Here is a 23,174-nt window from a genome sequence, read left to right on the forward strand (position 1 = left end):
GGCAAACAGCCCTTCATGCTTGAACCCCTAATAATTTTCTTTTTGCATACTGACAACTGGGGGAGGGGTTTAAAATTTGCTTAATTGTTTTGAACATAAAATAACAGTTATGTGTAAACACAACAGACTAAAGATCCCTAAAACACAAGAAAAGAGAGTCAGTCACATTTTTCACTTTCAGTTTCAATTTCTGTTGTTTTATTGGTCCACTGATTGAAAGAGACATGATCAGGCACTTTGGCAAACAAACATGCTGAAATTCAAACAAAAATTATACCAAACGAAAGCAAAACACCCACAAACCCACAATGTACAACACAGATTAGAGCCGAACCCACAGCACTGCTGCTGCGACGGACAATACGATTAGAAATACTGTGACGAAACACCAAACACCTTGATATGACACTTTTTCTGGGTGAACTTGCCGTAAAAAGATTCTGTCAAACATTGTTATCATTTCTATTTCAGGGTGAACCATCCTTTTAATAAATAGAAGTGTAAACATATTCATTTCCAGATTGCAAGAAAAAAAAAATACATATTTTTCATGCACCTAAATACTAAATGTCTCAAAATGAGGACAGAGTTTTTGAAACCATCTTCTAGTTTGATCTCATTCAGAGAGGTCAGGGCAAAACAAACTGCTACGTGGAAGTACAGTTTAAATGCTCTTATCTGCGCAGTTTAAACACTCATCATGAAACTGAGATTAAATGAAAGTTCAGACTTCATAAACCCATAAACAGACAATATCTGATTATATCCATCTGACCCGTGAATTCCGAGGGGTTGTAAAAGTCGAATTGGCAGCAAGGCTCTTCAGACTTGCTCTATTTAACCACTCTCATCTCTTATGCCCTTCTCTCATCTTTGTACCTGATTTGCGTTTTTTGCTTGTGTTGTTCTGCATGTTCTATCTCCAGTATCGTACATCTTTATGCTACCGTGACCTGTTTTTGTCTTCATTGCGTACATTTGTGCAATCAACGGACAATATTCAGAACTAAATTCACATGGGTTCTGAATTGTAGGGAATCATCTTTGGTACTTTAGCAAACCAACACCCTGAATAATTGTTTTAAAAATCACAAACAGTTAAAATGGTAACAAATCAGTTGTTCTTCAATGTGAGCAGGGCAGTCGAGAACATAAAATGGGACTTTTGCCAAATCCAGTCTACATTATAAAAGCCATTGTATCACATCTTGCAAACAGGGTTTAAAAATGCAACATTATAAGCTGTTCTTCCATCAGACTCGGTGCATCTTCTTAATTGGCCCCATTGGACTTCCTGTCCTCTGTTATGGTCCATTTCCTGACCATCCTTAAATCTCCAGAACGTTTTCAAGTAGAAATGGATCAACAGCTCACAATTCCTTGTGACCAACCTGAGAACTCAAAAGGATGCATTACAAGAGATTTTGCACCCACGCCTCAGCTTGCGGCTAAGCTCAAAGCTTGTTTGTAATTCTGAGTTACGTTCTCACAGTTGGCGATTGAGAACGCGCTGTCGTACACTCCTGCGCGGTAGCAGGCGATGTCCATTTCCCAATGTCCCTGAGGTTGAGAGGGTCTGACGTCCCTCAAGTTGAGAAGATTGTCGGCAGAAACGCATCCTCGCATTCTGTTGCCCCCTCTTGGACATTCCATTGCGTTGACTGGAATCTGGTGATCAGGTAGGTCGAGTCTGTCAAAGGACTCTGAGGAGAGGATGCTGTCCTCGCTGATAGCTCCAGTCGGTCGGGATCTACTGCTCACGGTGGGTACGGTAGGTGCAAGTTGATCCAGCGACCCGAATTCTTGCAGGCCACCAGAAAACTTGCCGTGCCTTTTGAGGATTCCCTTACGGTGCTGCGCGGGTGACAGGCACAGAAGTGTCTGGCTAGAGTTACCGCTCTCTGGGGAAGACGAATAATAGCCCGACTCTCTTTCGGGCGGCTTCTTCAGGATCCCTTTAGGAGGCGGAGGCAAGGCAGGTGGCGCCGTGGACGTCGAGGTAAATGCGAAGGTGTTGGGACTTTTCTCCTCCAAAGGCGTAGCCTGGGCGTCACTTGAAAATTTCTGTTTCAGGCTTCCCCGCTTCTTCAGAATTCCCTTTGAGGGGCGAGGGGCAGAGCCTTCCTGCATGGTCTGCGAAACGTTGTTTTCTTTGCGTGACCTGCGTATGGAGCGCTGACGCGTCACCGTCTCGCCTCCAGCGCCACCACCTGACCGCAACAGGCAGCGCATCTTTGATCCGCTCTCTAGCAGAGGACGAGAGGTGCGGCGCAGCCAGTCCGCAATGCGGGTTGGACCACCGGTTTGACACGCTGTGGTCGCATGTCCAGTTGCCTGATGGACAGCTGCTGCACTCTCATTCTGGGCCACTAAGGGGTTTTGATAACCCCAGTTGAGCCACCAGTGGCCAGCGATCTCTTCTAGTGTAGCTCTACGCTCGGGGTTCACCATCAACATCCAGCGGATCAAACCACACGCATCTGTAGGGGCGAAATTAATATTATTATTAAGTGTGTTTGCATGCACGATCTTCATGTAAATGCCGTAAACAGCATTTATTTATCAGTTTATGGTCACATATGGTTTAAGCACAAACTGATTGCCATACTTTTGCCCATTTCCCCGATTTCGCATTGTTTGTAAACATCTTTACTGATGTTCTTACCGGCTTATCCAATGCGCGCATGTGTGGTCACATGGCTGTGAGCCTTTTGACGTCAAAAGCGGAGAACAATCCAATAATTAAAAATCTCACGTAAACGCGAGTTTCGTACATTGGCAGGTTTTTTTCTGAATAAGCTGATTTGTTATATTATCAGCGTGTTGCTGTGAACGTAAATATAATCCGCACCAGTGTTGGGGATTAACGAAATAAAAGTAGGGACGCTACTAACTTACCATTTCTCAGTCGTATGACAGTAGTCCTGTAACAAGCTACTTTTCCCGAAGTAGCACAACAAAATGGTACAACAATGTCTTCTGTCGCTTTAGTGCACCATTATAGGTTATCGTTTCTGTATAAATTTTTTAATTAAATACTGCTGTTCGTCACTATGTTTTCAACTGTGTTTACAGTTGTATAAGTTGTGTTTTGTGGTAATTAAAGTTTCATTAATTTCTGTCACCCTAATTGAGATCCAAATTGTTTTTGTACCAGATAAATACTGGTCTAATTTTAAAAATTACATATTTTCAAGCTGCGTGACTCATCAGGTCTCCTAAGCAACCAAACTGGCCCAGTTGCTAGGGAGGGTAGGGTCACATGGGGTAACCTCCTCGTGGTCGCTATAATGTGGTTCGTTCTCGGTGGGGCGCATGGTGAGTCGAGCATGGATGCCGTGGTGGGTGGCGTGAAGCCTCCACACGCGCTATGTCTCCATGGCAACGCGCTCAACAAGCCACGTAATAAGATGCGCGGGTTGACGGTCTCAGACGCGGATGCAACTGGGATTCATCCTCCGCCACCCGGACTGAGGCGAATCACTACGTGACCACGAGGACTTAAAAGCACATTGGGAATTGGCCATTCCAAATTGGGAGAAAAAGGGTAATTTATTTATTTATTTTTTTCCCCAATTTTTCTTTTTTTAAATTTCATCTGATACTTAAGGCTGTCACATTAAAATTTGAATATTCGTGAAATTTAAGATAAAAATGCACATTTCAATGCTATAATGCGCATTCGATTTTGGATTCCGTACTTTATTTGGATTGCGTAACAAATAAAACAGAATGTGGGTGTCTCAAGACGTGTTAAAGGCTGAATTTCCTTTTAAATTGACACAACATCTAAAAGAAAGTGGCTGCATGACTGCAAGATGCTGTGCAACGGTCAAAGATGTCCGACTAGTGCACGCTTGCATAGAAATCGGCTGACGCCAAAAAGTGTTCAGAGTTAACGCCCCCTTAGGTGGAGGTCTTTGGCAGTTGTGTCTTGCTCTCTTATAATTGTCAGATGTCCCCTACCTGAAATAATGAATATAGTTTCTCAGCCCTAATAGTTATAGGCCTATATTTATGTAGTTAGCAACTCTACAGTTTGTAACATGTTGCTTAGCTAACTCCATTTTCAAATGATTAGCTTGACTGTAGTTGAACTACTTTAGGAATAGCTTGTAACTTGGGTAGATAAAGTTTCATCGTACCTTCCCCAACAATGGCCTGCATTGTTATTGAGGTTTACATTGAATATATTAGGAGACGCTCTTATCTAGATCAACCCCAGGTGCTTTAGTTTTCATGCATCAGACGGCCACGGTCAGCACATGGCACGCATGCAATTCAAAATGTTATCTGCTAGAAACTGATAAGCTCTACCAATAAAGCACCTACAGTACTGTTGACAAGAGCCTTGTGTCCCTGGAGACCAAACGTCTGGCAAACATAATAAAACGGTTTAATAAGTATTTTGTAAGCAAACCCTTTCAAATACCACTCAAAAGGAGGTAATTTGAGTTTCAGATGCTTCCTTGATCTCATATGGGCCTCACCAGATGGTTTGGTGGGTTTACGGTAGTCTCCGGTGCTGATCTGTTGGACCAAGTTCTTGTGGTCTTGTCCGTCAAAAGGCATGGCTCCATGTACAAGCGTGTAGAGCAGAACGCCTAAAGACCAGCTGTCTACCTCTGGTCCTCTATACGGCCTTCCATTCACGATCTCGGGGGAAGCGTATAGAGGACTGCCACAATACGTCTGCAGGAATTTATCCCTCTGGTAAAGATTGGACAGCCCAAAGTCGGCAATCTGAAAACAGACAGTTGTTTCGATCAGTACTTCTCATAAAGTTTGCAGAAGTACCAGTTGTGCTCTTGATCTATAAAAGGAAACTGATCCATTGAAACTTCATCCCATAAAATCGAAGTAGATTTATACGGTTATCTATGTCATGCAAGTTTCGAGTAGATATTTGTTTTATTGCCTCTTATGTAACAATACCAGGGCAAACAGAAGTACCAGAGATAACATCTCAAATAGACTGTGAAAGTCTGGAAAATTCCCAGCAGAGAAAACGTTTAGGTCTAGCCAAGTTTCTACATTCGTCAAATCATTCTCCATTCTGAATGAAGCCTAATGGTTGCACAGCGAACGTTTGTTAGAAGTGAAAGTTGTACAAATCAAACATTTATTTCGCCTTGAACTTACTTTGATATTGCCGTTGCTATCCAGCAAAATGTTCTCCAACTTCAGGTCACGATGGACAATCCCATTCTATTAGAGAAAACAGACATACTATTTTTATTATTTCATTTTATAGAGATTGCATTCCCAATAAACCAGAAACATTTATATTCAATTTCCATTTTCCAATCACTTTTTAAAAGATTTTATAAATTTTCCTGACTTTTCCCATAAGCTCTTTATCGAATGTTTATTTACCGGTATGTTATCATATTGCAGTTGCCACCGTTTTATAAACGCATTAAACCATTCGAAACCACAGTTATGAGTGTTTTAGGAACAACACCTTTTTTCTGTGGTAAAATCACTTTTATTAAGTGATGCAATTTACATTAGTAAACGCTAAAGGTTTCTGTTGCTGGAAATGAAAATGGAAGGGAAATTCCTGACCAAGTTTCACTTCTAAACAATTCTCACTTTCATAATTAAAATTAAACGATAAAACATCCCGAAACCCCCAAACATTCCTCTAACTTTGATTTTCCATGCCAGAACTACACCTCAACAAATTAACAGTAATCAATAATGTTTTCTTAAACCTGTTCAGGGTTAAAAAGGTTGATCTTTCGCAACAGCCACTCTTTTCTCTTTTAACGATCTCTAAATAAGGGCACAGACGTGGCGGGAGCATTTAAGTCGCAGCAGAGCAGAATGGGCGAGTCGCATGTGGAATGCGAGCTATGCATGATTGTGTTTCTCTTCAGAAGGGCAAACCTCCCTCCGTCTGAAGTGCATCTCAGTTCACCTCATTTAGCAGCGCAACAAAAACATGTTTTGAAATTCCACTGTGCCAATAACGGCCTTTTTTTCCCTCTGAAAGATCTTGCAAGCAAATCTTCATGTTGGCATGTAAAACAAGTCAATCAAGGTCATGCATCACAAGCTGTACAGCAATAAACCAATGCACAATAAACTGATTTTTATAAAATATTTATAATCAGAATAAAAGTAATACAGCTCATTACCCTAACTCTAAGCAATCTCGAAACTTTGCGCATTAATATAGAAAGTGCGCCACAGGTGTGCGTTTGTCATCATTTTACAATAGCTTTGAATGCGACTCATCCAATCAGAATTTAAAGTCGGAACTATCCATTTTATAAGTTAAAGTTCTGATTACTTTCAAACAATCAGACCATTTTTCTGGGTGTGTCTGACGTTAATACGGTCTTATAAAACTATTGCAAGTGTTGTGTATGTGGTGTTATTTGAGCTATTGTTCAGAATACAGTTCAATGTGTTCCTGCGGTCGCATTAGTGTGTGCATGCATGGAAGAGAATGCTGTGTGTGCGTGTGGCCTTTGGCCTTGACGCTATCTGTCTGAGACTCAACTGTATCTCTCGAGTTGTCGACTGTGTTCAGCCATGCGGCGTTTAATGCGCATTATGCAACCCTGCGTTTCGCGTGCTCAGCATGTCAGAGCTGCGGTGTGGGTTTGTGATCTCTGACACCTCCTCAAGAGACTGGACGAGATGTTCATATGATGTTTGACTAATATTTGGTCTTCTTGACCTTTGTAGTTGACAGAATGAAATATTTTAACATGTCGACTCAAAGAAGGGCGTATCGATTTTCTATGACAAATGTCGAGGGTTTGGAGGAAAACTGACATGTTGCTAAAAACGTCTTTCTTTGAGGTTCTGGCTTATACACAACAGTATAATAGATATTTTTTTCATAAGGAGAAGTTAAGGATGCAGTGATATAGAAATTCTGGCCAATAATTATTTTTGTTATGACTAGAAACTGATATAATAAATCATAATACATCATAATATTGTAATATACATTAGAAAAGATGGATAATTGTTTAGTTTATTTTTTTTTAATTTGACATTGATAAAAAATTTATTTAAAAAAAATAAACTGGCCTACTGGTGCAGAATTTAAGAAACATAATGGCCAAATAAAAAGTACATTAAAATAATTGTGAACAAAATAATACAGAATTAATTAGATAATTTTCAATATATTGCCCAGTCTTATTTGTTTTCTACAATCTCGAATCCCCCAAATCCCCCAAAACTGATTTTGGCCTCTTACTTTCTTTTGGCTTAAATCAGATACCGATAAATAAAAATACAAAATGCTAATATTTGCAGATAACGATATAGTCACGGATATGCATCCCGAAAAAAGTTTGCAAAAAGTGAGATCATAGTGAAATTAGCCATCAAAATATAAAAGTTTACTGTTTTAATCAGAAAAAAATAAACCCTGATATTGCCTACTTCTAATATAACTTAACGAAGACAGATAATTAAAAAAAACACTAATATCGGCCAATACCGATATATTGTGCATTAATTAAACAATGTTAAAAACATGATAAGTACACTTTATTGAACACTAAAAATGATTGATAAGCATGGTTTAGTACTGATTTTGGCTTTCAAATTTCTTTCGGCCTAAATCAGATACCAATAAATAAAAAATATGCTAATATTTTCAGATACCGATATAGTCACTGATATGCATCCCAAAAACTTAATATAAACTTCCAATATAAACTTAATGAGGACCGATAATAATAAAAAAAACCCCACTAATATCAGCCGATATATTGTGCATTAATTAAACAATGTTAAAAACATGATAAGTACACTTTATTGAACACTAAAAATGATTGATAAGCATGGTTTAGTACTGATTTTGGCTTTTAAATTTCTTTCGGCTTAAATCAGATACCGATAAATAAAAAAAATGCTAATATTTGCAGATAACGATATAGTCACTGATATGCATCCCAAAAACAATTCACAAAAACTTAATATAATCTTCCAATATAAACTTAATGAGGACCGATAATAATAAAAAAACCCACTAATATCAGCCGATACCGATATATTGCCGATATATTGTGCATTAATTAAACAATGTTAAAAATACGATAAGTACACTTTATTGAACACTAAAAATGATTGATAAGCATGGTTTAGTACTGATTTTGGCTTTCAAATTTCTTTCGGCCTAAATCAGATACCGATAAATAAAAAATATGCTAATATTTTCAGATACCGATATGGTCACTGATATGCATCCCAAAAACAATTCACAAAAAGTGAGATCATAGTGAATCTGCCATCAAAATATAAAAGTTTACTGTTTTAATCAGAAAAAAATAAACCCTGATATTACCTACTTCTAATATAACTTAATGAAGACAGATAATTAAAAAAAAACACTAATATCGGCCAATACCGATATATTGCCGATATATTGTGCATTAATTAAAAATAATGTTAAAAATACAATACATTTTAATGTAGTCTAAAATTGATGGATAACGGTTTAGTACTTTTGCAGTCTGGCATAAAAAGAGTATATCGTTCGTTTACGTTAGAAAACAAAGTTTTCAATTTTTCTAACTTTATCATTTATCCAACTATGCGTTATTGGAGAGAGTTTTCGAAACGCTCTGTTTTTGGTGGAGGAAAATGCCGTTCCAGTGTGTATTAGGGCCATAAACATGCTGAAATGAATGCAGATTCAAATGAAAACGTATATGTCTAGATGTGGGCTAATAGAAACAGAATATTTGTGTTCTCACCCTGTGGCAGTAGTGGACAGCAGAGACGATCTGTCTGAAGAAATGTCTCGCTTCCGTCTCGGTGATCGTCTGTCTGTCGCTGAGGTAGTCGTACAGATCTCCTTTGCTCGCGTATTCCATCACAATCACAATCTTGTCCTTATTCTCAAATACTACAATACATACAGAGATACTCAGGTGAATCTCATAAAACCTGTCAAGAACATATTCACGTCAAAAGAAATGATTTTATCTTTTAAAACAAAATAATATTGTTCTTTTTGCTTAATGAAAACAATATATACACAAATACACACTTCATCATTAAATTCAGTACATCAAATACTACTATGCTAATGAGAATTGGGAGGGGGTTTTTAATTGTTTAATTGCTTATGCAGTGCACTGGAGCACACTAAACACTGTTTTTGGGGTCAGTCTTGATTACATAATCAGAACAAAGAGGTCTGCGTGACACAGAAGAAGCTGTTATTTAATGCCAGTAATGACCGATGTCTGATTACACAATATCAACACTTTCACTCTACACAACACAGTAAAACAATCACACAACAGCAGTGAGAGTGAAAGTGGCATGTAATTACACACCTTCATTTATGGTGATGATGTGCGGGTGACTGAGTGACGACATGATCTCGATTTCACGACGAATGTGAATCAAATCCTGCTCGTCTTTGATCTTCTCCTTACGGATGGATTTGATCGCCACCTGAAAAAGAAATCGGCACACAAACACTGAATACGAACATTTCAGTTCAGGCAAAAAGTACAACTCTCGATATTAATGTATTCACTTTAAAATGGATTAAAAGATTGTTTTTCTCATTTTCAACCAAACAACCACTGTAGCCGAATAGACTGACATTGTTTAAAGATGTAAAATACAGTAAAATCTCATTAAATGTAATCACGGCATGTTTTCCACACCGTTTTTCACTAAATGAAAACAAGGAAGAATGATTTATATGAAACCAATTCATCAATCTACAGTAATAAACAGCAGTATTAACGTACGTTTTATTTAAACGAAAACATTTTAAAATGGCATGCAAACAGGTCGGTGAATCAGTTTTGATTAATCGAATCAGCACTGATTCACATAAACTGATAAAATAATGATATTTAACTATTTTCATTTATTTGAAACTAATTCATCAATCTACAGTAATAAACAGCAGTATTAACGTACGTTTTATTTAAACGAAAACATTTTAAAACACAAAATGTCATGCAAACAGGTCGGTGAATCAGTGTTGAGTTATTGAATCAGCACTGATTCACGTAAACAAACTCTGATAAAATAATGATATTTAATCATTTTCATTTATATGAAACCAATTCATCAATCTACAGTAATAAACAGCAGTTTTAACGTACGTTTTATTTAAACGAAAACATTTTAAAACAAAAAATGGCATGCGAACAGGTCAGTGAATCAGTTTTGATTAATCGAATCAGCACTGATTCACATAAACTGATAAAATAATGATATTTAACTATTTTAATTTATTTGAAACTAATTCATCAATCTACAGTAATAAACAGCAGTATTAACGTACGTTTTATTTAAACGAAAACATTTTAAAACACAAAATGTCATGCAAACAGGTCGGTGAATCAGTGTTGATTTATCGAATCAGCACTGATTCACAAACTGATAAAATAATGATATTTAATTATTTTCATTTATTTGAAACCAATTCATCTATCTACAGTAATAAACAGCAGTTTTAACGTACGTTTTATTTAAACGAAAACATTTTAAAACAAAAAATGGCATGCGAACAGGTCAGTGAATCAGTTTTGATTAATCGAATCAGCACTGATTCACAAACTGATAAAATAATGATATTTAATTATTTTCATTTATATGAAACCAATTCATCTATCTACAGTAATAAACAGCAGTATTAACGTACGTTTTATTTAAACGAAAACATTTTAAAACAAAAAATGGCATGCAAACAGGTCGGTGAATCAGTGTTGATTTATCGAATCAGCACTGATTCACAAACTGATAAAATAATGATATTTAATTATTTTCATTTATTTGAAACCAATTCATCAATCTACAGTAATAAACAGCAGTTTTAACGTACGTTTTATTTAAACGAAAACATTTTAAAACAAAAAATGGCATGCGAACAGGTCAGTGAATCAGTTTTGATTAATCGAATCAGCACTGATTCACAAACTGATAAAATAATGATATTTAATTATTTTCATTTATATGAAACCAATTCATCTATCTACAGTAATAAACAGCAGTATTAACGTACGTTTTATTTAAACGAAAACATTTTAAAACAAAAAATGGCATGCAAACAGGTCAGTGAATCAGTGTCTTAATTCATCGAATCAGCACTGATTCGCGTAAACAAACTCTGATAAAATAATATTTAATCATTATCATTTATATGAAACCAATTCATCAATCTACAGTAATAAACAGCAGTATTAACGTACGTTTTATTTAAACGAAAACATTTTAAAACAAAAAATGGCATGCAAACAGGTCAGTGAATCAATGTTTTGATTCATCGAATCTGCACATATTTGCGTAAATGAATTAAATATAAACTCTCTTATAAAAATAATGATATTTAATAAAATAGTGGGCACAAATCGGGCCTACTGGTGGACTCTTTAGTAAATGTAATGCCCAAATAAAAAGCGCACTAAAATCATTTGCAATATTCACAATATTAGTTAACACTTATTGTAAATATTTCATATATTGCTCTGCTATAATTCAGATATTTCATTCTAGCACATTTCTTGAATTCTTTAACAACATCAAACCCTTTTATTAAACATTAGGAAACTTTCAACCCTTATAAAACGTACCATGATAACAATAGTTTCCACCAAAATACCATAATTACTACAGTTAGTCTGCTCTATTCACACGTAAACTGTCACATTCGATCCAATGAAAGTACAAAAGGATTTACGAACCCATAATAATTAGGGGTTCAAGCATGAAGTTTCATGACAAGTTTGCAAACCCTACTTTTTCGAACTAGTCCTACGCCATTCGCCCGATCGGAAGCAAACCAGCGCAGAAAGATTCTCCCGAGTCCCAATGTCAGTGACTATCAAAAAAAGTTTGAACTTTCGATTCACCCTCGCAGCGGCACGCCAAAACTTACGAAGTGGGCGTGGCCACTTATACTTAAATGGTTATAACTCTTGAACGGAATGAGATAAGTATCACAAAATTGGTGATACTTATGTGGGAGGTCAATCTGAGGACACATGAAAAATGCACACCTCTGCCTCTTGGTGGCGCTATAACAAGAATGTAAAGAATGCCATATCTCTCTGTGTTACCTAACCTGATGGTTGTGAAACTTAAAGCAATTTATCATTGTTTTAGGTGCTAACAAATGGTCGAATTAAGACTTATTATCTGTTTCATATGTTCTCAAAGGCCCTTAAATGCTTGAACCCCATTAATTGATGCTTGCAGCTATATTTTATGATTTTACAGTAGTAACAATAACTCCACTTTGGTGGAAACGTTTGTAAGGGAAATATCACAGGTGTCACTAGGGTGTCAGTTAATTCCCTCATGATTATGTCAGTGTTATTGTGTTGAGCTTGTTTACTTCGTTTGAACTGGATGATGTCAATGGAAAACAAAAGTGTGGAAACTCTCCTCGTGCGAGACATTTTACATAAGCGAGGGTGAGTTTGCATATTGTCTTTTGTGTCTCTGCCTCTAATGTCTTTCGGTGTGAGCCTCTTTGTGTGTCTGTATGCAAATATCAGTAGTGTGTATCACCCATAGATGTTTGAGATTCCACAGTGTGTATTTGTGTGAGACGTGTCTATTCAGGGTCAGGTTGAGACGGCAGATGGACAAACAGTCCTGGACTCGAACCTGTCCTAAATCATGAGGAATTTCACACCACTCGTCTTATTGTCCAGCTAGTCAGAGTTTACAACACCAGTGAACGTCATACGGACACAATACAGGGTTCCCACATGCATTACCATGAGCAGTCATGTGTGATTACTGGAGAAAGCCTTTAAAAAAAATCATTTCGATTAAGACCGCTTCATTAATGAATCATTTAGTGAACGATTCACTGAAAATAACCAATTCATTTAATGATTTGTTCACAAAATTGACTTGCGGCCAAGTTTTTCCCTCTACACAAGAGCAATATCAAGCAGATTAAACGTTTAACTGTGAATAATGTATATTTACTTTAGATATTTACATTAGTTTCCCTTTGACTTCCTGTTATTATGGTATTTACAGGAAAACTTTGCACTGCTGGGCTTATTAGAAAAAAACTGAAAATGTCTGAAAGTGCAATTGCAATCTAAATTTGCCTAAGAATCTAAAAACAGCTAAATCAGTCACTCGACTAACGTGTTTCAGAAGAATCGGCCGTGTCTGTCCGCTGAGTTGTTTTTAGATGTGCCGTTGGGGTTTGAGATGAGTCTTATCTGTGCGGAAAGGGAATTCAATGGTAATAACGAGGATGCACGTCTTGACTCGTTCAAACATTCAATCACTTTCCTGTGAAGAATCAGAGAACAATCTTCCTGAAATACTGAACAAATCAACCTGACTTTCATCACTGTGAAATGTCCAAAAAGCAACAACAAACCGACCTGACTCAGAACTGGGGTCAGGGTCACACGTCTGCACGGAAGGTGCGACAAAAACTAGAACACTTCATTGATTAATGGCGTCTACTAAACTTTATGCTACGTCAGAGATCACTGTGAATCTATAGATTTCAACAGTGACGTTGCATCACAAAGGGTAATGGTAAAAATGCCAGAACTTGCTAAAACAACGTGCAGTTATGGGAACAAACACTCACAATCTCAATATTTTTACAATTTGCAGCTACAAATCTTTAATGAGAGTTGGCGATTTGAGCAACCATTGGCAATGCAAAGTTGAACAGTTTAATTTAATGCACAATTACAGTAACGTGATACAGCGACTACCAATGGGAGTGAAGACAGTGGAGGTCATGTGATCAGTCACTTGTCGACCTCCAACGATTAAATCACTGTCAGCATGAACGCACCTTTAAAATGGGAATGTTCTAGATTTGTTGTGACACTCTCTTTGTGTTGGCCAAAGAGGAAACTAGACTTGTTTTACGGTGGATGTTTGTGGTTCAAGCACTTAGAGTATTGAAGGAAAACCCCTGACTGATATTTCTCAGCCTGAGAGTTTTGAGGAGAGACAATGACTTTTAAAAGTCAATTTCATTTCCTACTTCCCTGTTGAAGTTTGAAATAATAACTAACATTATTAAACAGTAACCAACTTAATCATTTCTGAATGGAAAATATGATGAAACCAATAATGCAAACACAAACCACTGCATTTACAGCCATTCATTTACATAAAACAAGCCACTTTCACCTAAAAACCCTTACAAAAAAAAAGTACACTGATGCTATTCCCAATCTGAACAATGTTGGCTCTAAATTATAAAATCAGTGTAGCTTTTAAAATGCACAATAGATAAGAATATTATGGAACGTGTCAAATGCTTCACGTTAAAAATTTTTTTCAAAAACACAGAAACTCACTATTAGGCACATTTAAAATATCTGGGGCATTTTCGCCCTAAGCACCAATTTATTTTCTGCCCTGGTACTGAATGATAACCCTGTTTATGTACAATGGTATTTTGAGGGTAGTCCAAGATACAAGAACACTTTGGTGCTACCATCAAGGTAGTTACTACCATTTACCAAGGTACCATTTCCAAAAAACATAGTATTACCATGGTATCATGTCAGAAAATAAACATGGCGTTACCCTGTCTGAAACATATGGTATTAACATGGTAAAATGTAAGATAAACATGGTTTTACCATAGTGAAATGTCCAAAAAACATGGTCTTACCATGGTACCATGTCCAAAAAACAAACAAACATGGCATTCCCATGTCTGAAACAATATGGTATTAACATGGTGACATGTCAGATAAACATGGTATTACCATGGTAAAATGTCCAAAAACCATGGTATTCTCATGTCTGAAAACATATGGTATGAACATGGTGAAATGTCAGATAAACGTGGTATAACCATGGTGAAATGCCCAAAAAAAACAAGGTCTTACAATGGTATCATGTCATAAAAAAACCCAAGTATTTCCAAGTCTGAAAAATATGGTATTAACATGGTGACATGTCAGCTAAAAATGGTATTACCATGGTAAAATGTCCAAAAAAAACATGGCATTCCCATGTCTGAAAAAATATGGTATTAACATGGTGACATGTCAGCTAAAAATGGTATTACCATGGTAAAATGTCCAAAAAAAACATGGCATTCCCATGTCTGAAAAAATATGGTATTAACATGGTGAAATGTCCGATAAACATGGTGTTACCATATAATATTTATATGGTAAAATGTCCAAAAAACATGGTATTCCCATGCCTGAAATTGCTACTTTCATTTCAGAACGAAATGTAGAGACCGCTTTCGAGGCCGCGATATTAGCTGATGAATATGAATTCATAAATCTCATTTTGATGCTACCTGTTCTAAGCTTGACCGTGCTCAAAAGTATAGTTCAGGTTATGGTCATTCTGCCGGTGCTATGAAATGTGCATCAAGTGGGAGTATGCCTGTTTCTGGCAGAATGGACCACAGCCTGGTTTGTAATTACGGTTTAGGTCAGGGTCATCGGAAAAAGGATTGCCCAATATTGAAGGAAAAAGACAAGTCTCGAAGTTTGCTTCGGCATTCGTTTTAGAGTCTGTATTACCTTTTTCTTCCAAATCGTTTACTGGGGATACGCTCCTAATTTGTGGGATTGGGTTGAGTACTTTATCGGTGCCAATGCACCAATAAAGTGGTCCTTTTTTCTGATTTGGTGTGCGGTGAGGTGGAATTAGGGGTGAGACCTGCCCTTCCAGTAGGAGTTTCGATGATTCTGGAGTGATGGGTCGTCACCCCTAATTGTTACTTCTATGCCATCTAATATAAAGCACAACAAGGCTTCGGCATATCATCCTCAGAGCCAGGGTGCGTTGCAGTGCTTCCATCAAACACTCAAGTCGTTGTTGCGTGCATAGTGTACGGAATTGGATCACGACTGGGAGGAGGGGTTATCTTGGCGGCAAGGGAGGTTACACAGGAAAGTACCGAGTTCAGTCCTAATGAACTCGTTTTTGGACACTCAGTGCGTGGACCCTTAGCTGTCTTGCATGACGGTTGGGCACCTGCTGAACCTCCAAAGAAATTATCAGAGTATGTTGATGGTTTTAAAAGGCGTCTTTATTAGGCTGGCTGTCTAGCGAATATGTAAAACACTCCCAAACAAAAATGTTTTTGCACCATCAAAAAAATTACTCCGTGATTTAAAAAGAGGCTTTAGCTCTAACTTCAACATTTCAACGTTTATGTGGGAGGGGTTCCATTGGTGGTTTATTGTGACCACAACCCACTTATATTTTTAACAACTCTTCAGAATCCGAACCAACGTCTAATGCGCTGGGCACTATTTTTGCAACCCTATAATTTGGAAATGCGTCATATCAAGGGTGCGGATAATGTTTTTGCCGATGCCCTGTCCTGTGCTCCCATGTCCTGTAGGATGTTTCTGTGGATTTCCTGTTGTTTTCTTTCATTGTCTGTCCTTTGTCTTTTCTTCCCAGGGCCTGGGGATGTAGAAGATTTAGGACTGACGTGCGATGGTAAATTGTAGGAAAGCTAATGGCAGTGTTTCCAATGCAGCAGTTGTTAAAATGGGGGTTTTGATGTCTGCATTTGTTTTGTAGTGCATATGGAAACTATTGGAAACATTAGTTTATATCTTGTTGGGGAGGGTGTTACGACCAGGTTAGTCCACTGCCTATTTTGTGTTTTCCCTTGTGGTGTGTGTTTGTGTTTACAAGTGATCGCTTTGCTGATGAGTGATTGGGAACACAGGCGCTCAGGTTACCCTGTCAACTGAAGCCGCCTTCTCTCCTGCAGAATGTGCGCGGCTGCATTTGCTCCAGGCTTCGCTTCAGTGCACCTTTCCCGTTTTCGTTGTGCTCGAGCCAATGTTTGTTATCCAGTCTTTCAATGTGTTTTTTCCCCCTTTTTTTCTATAGCTATGTGTGACACAAAATAAAATGTTATTTTGTTGATAATTGTGCTCGTCTCCTCCAGTTTTTGTTGCAGCCTCAGTGCTGGGGTTGTAACATGTCTGAAAATGTTATTAATATGGTGAAATGTCCAAAAAATTGTGAATTTTCATGCCTGAAAAATATGGTATTACATGGTGAAATGTGTAAAAAACAATTGAACCATGTCCAAAAAACACAGTATTACCATGTCTACAAAATATGGTATTAATTGGTGAAATGTCCAAAGAAAAGATGGTATTACCACGGTACTTTGTGGTACTTTTATTGTTAGTGAACCACTAGCATACTTCAAATGACAAAATAAAAATCATGTCTGACGTCAGTGACATCATCCGGATGTGAAAACACATGATTAACACCAAACTGAGACTTCTCCTAAAGATTGTGAATGAGTCTGAGCTGATGTCACAGTTACTCATCTTCCTGCAGGATCTTAAGAACAGACATCAATTGGACGTGTTGTTTAAGATGACCTCTGCTCCGGCCGGCGACCTCAGGCTGGAATGTTGGTATGTGGCTCCAGACAGGAAGTTTTGAATCTCTTCCTACCCCTCACCTGAGCCACACCCCCCCCACAATCCCAACAATGAAGATCTGAGCCGATACTTTTAGAACTTCAGTAAAGATTGCAGAAGAACTTTACAGGTCACGTCAGATCACTTTTGTATACGTTTGGTTGTAAACTGGTGCGTCATGACTTAAAAAAATATGTTGCAGGAAGAAAAAGAATGCCAATTTTGAATAATAATATACTACTAAATTCATCGTTGATGTTGGCTAGACAAAGCCTTGTCTGAAAATTTTAACTAATTTTAAAAGTTTGATGTTTGGGGGCCTGGGTAGCTCAGCAAGTGAAGATGCTGGCTACCACCCCTGGAGTTCGCTAGTTCGCATCCCAGGGCGTGCTGAGTGACTCCAGCCGGGTCTCCTAAGCAACCAAATTGGCCCGGTTGCTAGGGAGGGTAGAGTCACATGGGGTAACCTCCTCGTGGTCGCTATAATGTGGTTCGTTCTCGGTGGGGTGCGTGGTGAGTTGAGCGTGGATGCCGCGGTTGATGGCATGAAGCCTCCACATGCACTACGTCTCCGTGGCAACGCGCTCAAGCCACATGATAAGATGCACGGGTTGGCGGTCTCAGACGCGGAGGCAACTGGGATTCATCCTCCGCCATCCGGATTGAGGCGAATCACTACGCGACCGCGAGGACTTAAAAGCACATTGGGAATTGGGCATTCCAAATTAGGGAGATAAGAAAAAAAAAAAAAAAAAGTTTGATGGTTAAACGGACATTTCAGTAAGACAGTCAGCTATCTAGATAGATGGATAGATAGATATATAAAGCAACTTAAAGCAAATTAAAAGCCTTGTGTGGGTTTGTTTACATTAACATTTTTGACAGTAAGAGTTTGAATTAACGAGCATTCCGTTGGCCCATTTGAACGTTTTGTCAATGTAAAACTAATGGGATTTTCCCCCATATTTGATTGTCCGCTTTGCAAAAACCGTAAGTCCGATCAGTTGGAAAACACATAGCACACTATTCCAGAACAGTCTGAAGGTCTGTACCAAGTTTGGTTGATGTAGCTTGAACGCTCTTCGTCAAGCCAACACAACCATTTATATAATCGTGCATAGTTACGATAGCGAAATAGACTTTTAAAAGGACGGAGAAAATGCTTTAGTTGTTGATGTGTCCGATCTAACTACGGTATTTCGACACAAATTCATATGTAACTCACTAGAAGCAAGTTAAATTAGACAGATGTCAACGTAGACAGGTAGTGCCACATCCTTTGAAAATGTGAACAAAAATACGTGGCAAAAACTAAGTCAACCGAAATGTGTTTTAAGCCGTGAATTATTGGCTGCCGAAAGCTACTGAAATTCAAGCGACATTTAGAAACCAAAACTGTCGATTTTCTGCGTTAACTTTTTTATTTTTTTTTTGGAATGCCCAATTCTCAATGTACTCTAAGTCCTCGTGGTGGCGTAGTGACTCGCCTCAATCCGGGTGGCGGAGGACGAATCTCAGTTGCCTCCGCGTCTAAGACCGTCAATCCGCGCATCTTATCACATGGCTTGTTGAGCGCGTTACCTCGGAGACGTATCGCGTGTGGAGGCTTCACGCACAACTCACCACGTGCCCCACTGAGAGCGAGAACCACATTATAGTGACCACGAGGAGGTTAACCCATGTGACTCTACCCTCCCTAGCAACCGGGCCAATTTGGTTGCTTAGGAGACCTGGCTGGAGTCACTCAGCACGCCCTGGGATTCGAACTCGCTCGTTAACTTAAGCTATTCCGTTAATAATGTTGCATATTGTTGGGCCTGTGAAATTCATTGTTCATTTAATACATTTGAAATGTTTGATTTTGAGGACATTTTTGTTTACTTTTGTACGATAAACAATTTTGAAACCGTGTTGGGTCACCACTCGCTAAGTACAGCTTTACAGGTCACGTCAGATGGTATTTTTATACATCTGGTTGTAAATATGACCCAAATACCCATAAACGCCCTAATAACACCAACCAAAACCTGTTTAGAGTCATTGTGAGGCCAAACGTTGACTAATATCCCATTTTATGCAGGTTAGGTGAGATGGTGGAGATTTGTATACCTGTGGAGTAATTAAGAAGCATTGACTTACTCTTTCCTAGTAAACTCTTTGTCTGGCAGGCACAAGGGAGTGGTTGTTTGCTATCTGACATGCATTTACGCATGCTTCTCTGCATTTCACATCCTCACATTAACAAGTCCTAAACACACGATACATGCAACATAAACATGTTGAATGTCAATCTATGGGTGAATCTCACATAAACATGCCCAGGTCCCAGGAGGAAAAAATGATCAATTATATTTTACATAAAGAAGATTAAGCTTATTTTAGTACTATTATGATTTTTTTGCATTGTGACAATATTTTCGTGAGAATTAAGCATTTTATAGTTCCCAATTTTCCAATGTTTTTCCCATGTTTCGTCATATTCACCCATAGTGTTCAATATAAAATACTGTGCAAAATTACAACCGTAATGTGCGTGAGAGTGACTAAGCCTTACAAAAATAAAGTCGCCACAGCTTGTATAGACCTGCAGGCTATTTAAAGTTTTTTCCAAAGGCTGGGTGTCAATGCAGAACCTGTTTTGTGTTTGTTTAAGCTTTAAAGGAAAGTGCCTGTAAAGTCACAACTGTTTGTGTGTATGTGTCACATATAAACAAACACATACGGCTTTGTTTCAATATGTTTCTCAATCTCATTGACTTCTGTTGTTTATATAATCTAATTATATTTTCAACACCCAAACCGCTTAAAGAAACTTTTTGGCATTGTTACGTTTTAATTAGGAAATTATTTGTCCTGATTACTAACTTTTTTTTTTTTTACCAGTGAGCAATAAAAGTCCATTTTAACATATTTCACTATGCGAGACGACGTTTTTCCCAAATATGTACCCTGGCAAGTACCAAAATAAGTGCACATATAAAACACACTGGTGCATTGAAAAATCTTCTGCAGAAATGGTAAAAATCCATCCATTATGTGTCAAAAAACTCATAAAAGAACAGCAGTTATCGTAAAAATCATGAAATGCCGTCTGTACATGAATACAGCTCTCTTGTGGCTGAATGTGACCTGTTCTTCACGAATGTTACGATTTATTCTTTAATTCTTTCCTAATAATGGTAACCCCACAATAGACCTTATATCTTAAAGCAGCGCCATTTTTGTTTTTGACCGGAATGAAAACGAGGCTGTGACGTAATACCGTCTCTTTAAGGGCATACCATGTATAAAGCTATCAAAAAGCTCCTAACTCATGTTTCATGTGTTTTTTGTCCACTGAAAATATTTTTTTAATGTTCCGTTAGCGGAACGATCCAAAAACACTTTAAACAAGAGTAAAACCCATTGAAAACACTGTACGTTTAACCCTCACAGCGTCAAAAAAGATGACGCTGCATGGGACTGTATACGTTTAGGTACAGTAACTAATTAATTTTGGTTGGTGTTATTTTCAACATATTCTAATGCATTTCCACTTTAACAGTTGTGTAGGTTAACTTAAGTTAATGCATTATGAACTAACATGAACTAAAAAGGAACAAAAGCAAGTAACAGTTCAAAAAGTGTATACTGTCAGTTGACTAATGCATTAATATTAATGTATGAAATTTTACTGTAGTGTTTCCATTTCATATGACCATATTTATAATGTATGATGATTCTGTATATTCTCACCGTTCTGCCGGATCGGTCCGTTGCTTTCTTCACCCGTCCGTACGTGCCTGTTCCGAGGGTCTCCAGAAAGTCATATCTGTGTTTGATGTTGTGTTTGTGATGGTGTCTCTTTACCGCCTGACGCTTCACGGGCAAGACAACCGGATCCTCCGGAGCTCCTCCGGACCTGTCAGACTCCATGATCCGCAACAGACCTTCTGCTTTCACTGATGAAGATGTAGATGTGTTTCGTTCAACAGTTGCAGGTGAGACTGAGAATGCGCTGCTGATCATCTGGAGTGAGTGTAAGTGAGTATGGGGAGGGGCGTCAGCTGATGGGCGTGTCTAAAATACTGTGTTAGTATATAGTGACATCTGCTGGTAGATGCCGGAACTACAGCCGTGTGCTCTGACAAAATACTATTTTTAATACGAAATTATTTTACATAGCATGCAATATAAATCACACTTCATTATATTAAAGTAACATTGTTGACATAATGACTTGATATATATGTTATTATAATAATTGGTTTGAAAGTTGGTAAGGACATATAGTAAGGAAATGTTGTTTGTCTGCCCCACAGTATTAAATATTAGCCTATTTTATTTTTTTATTTTTATTTTTTTTTTGGAATTCCTAAAGAACAAACAAATTAACTCCTAACCCGCAGTTAAAGGGCTCTATTTAATGACCATGCGCAACGTCTTATCCAATTTTCGTGAGAGCGTTAATTCTAAGTGCAGTTTTCGTGCCAGTGGAAAGCGCAAGTGGGCGTGGGTGAGTGTGTTTGCGCTACTGTGGGTGTAGAAGCGCAAAATGTGGGTGTACTGTATGTAAATGAAGTGGCGCAAAACGCAATATGCTATTTTCCTAAGAATTTGGTCATACCACGTCTCAACTCAGCGCAAAGTCTAAACTCAGTTCCTGCATTTGCAGTTTGGAGATTCAACCAGCAGGTGGTGATAAAGTTCATGTCCAAATTCTGAAAGTACAGAACATCAAATAATGTCCCTTCAATCACTGTTGAAGCCGTTCGTTGATGGATTGTATAATAGGATGCAGACGGTGCCGGAGAAGAACCACCATTGACCCGATTAGTATCGCAAGCCAAGAGTGTCAGAGTCACGCATAGTTTTAACACGTTTACATCCAAAATGGCGTATTTCATGGTGTTCTAAAATGTCATAGCGCCGTAAAATACGCCGTAGAAATTCCAAACGGTGTAAAAACCATGTGAAATTTTTTCAAAAACACCGTTTTTGGTTGCACAAATGCGCCGCTTTCTATGTAGTATAATGAGCCCTGCCTGCTAATTTCCATAGCCAGTAAAGTTTGAGGTGTTCTCACCCAATCAATGATGAACTGAGTCAGGCCAGACCAGTTCACTGCTGCAGGTTATTTCTGCAAAAGTGTGCTGGTGATTTTTACAGGATATCTGTGTAATAACCTGCAGCAGCTCTGGCCTGACTCAGTTCATCTTTGATTGGGTGAGAACACCTCAAACTGGCTGTGAAAACCAGCAGCCGGGGCTCATTATACTACATAGAAAACGCCGCAGCCAAAAACAGCATTTTTTTATGCCATCATATGCCAAGCCAAACAGTGTAAAAAGCGGCACTTTTCACATACACTAAACACAGTCCAATACGGCATTTTAAACAATTTTTCGCACGTTTTTTACACCGTTTGAAATTATTTTCGGCTATACACAAGTTAAAACTATTGTGTTATTCTGAGACTCGTGGCTTACCATAGATTAGCGTCTTGTGCTCACGATTTCACCAAACCCACTTGCGCCTAGACTCAGGGTGTGTTCACACTTGGCAGATTTAGTTCGATTAAAACGAACTCTGGTGCGATTGCTCTGTTAATGCGGTTCATTTGATATCCGAACCTTGGTGCACACCAAACAAGCGGACCGAGACCGCCTGAATAGTGGGTCTCGGTCCACTTCCAAACAAACTCTGGTGCGGTTCGATTGATATATGAACGCAACATGGACCAAAGACGTCTAAATGGACCAAAAACAGGAAGTAATTTGCCTAATACTGACCTCAAGCATACCTGGTTCTTCTCAT

General features: G+C 38.2%; 1 protein-coding gene across 1 annotated transcript; it reads right to left on the reverse strand.

Annotated features, from left to right (window-relative positions):
* Positions 1-176: 176 nt before the first annotated feature.
* Positions 177-21,353, reverse strand: nuak2 (NUAK family, SNF1-like kinase, 2). The gene is made up of 6 exons (XM_051693930.1): positions 21,114-21,353; positions 9,318-9,438; positions 8,730-8,881; positions 5,143-5,208; positions 4,491-4,743; positions 177-2,480 (listed from the first exon to the last, which is right to left on the reverse strand). The coding sequence occupies exons 1-6, from the start codon at positions 21,291-21,293 to the stop codon at positions 1,438-1,440; spliced, it is 1,815 nt and encodes a 604-aa protein (XP_051549890.1). The 5' UTR covers positions 21,294-21,353; the 3' UTR covers positions 177-1,437.
* Positions 21,354-23,174: the final 1,821 nt, after the last annotated feature.

This window comes from Myxocyprinus asiaticus, chromosome 49, assembly GCF_019703515.2.
Source record: "Myxocyprinus asiaticus isolate MX2 ecotype Aquarium Trade chromosome 49, UBuf_Myxa_2, whole genome shotgun sequence".
NCBI lineage: Eukaryota > Metazoa > Chordata > Actinopteri > Cypriniformes > Catostomidae > Myxocyprinus > Myxocyprinus asiaticus.

Excerpts from the sequence above, each read along its gene's own strand:
- nuak2 (XM_051693930.1), bottom strand. The coding sequence starts at position 21,293 with ATGGAGTCTGACAGGTCCGGAGGAGCTCCGGAGGATCCGGTTGTCTTG. Across the intron at positions 9,439-21,113 it reads CGGACCGATCCGGCAGAACG|GTGGCGATCAAATCCATCCG; the intron begins GTGAGAATATAC and ends TTTCTTTTTCAG. Across the intron at positions 4,744-5,142 it reads ATAGCAACGGCAATATCAAA|ATTGCCGACTTTGGGCTGTC; the intron begins GTAAGTTCAAGG and ends GTCTGTTTTCAG.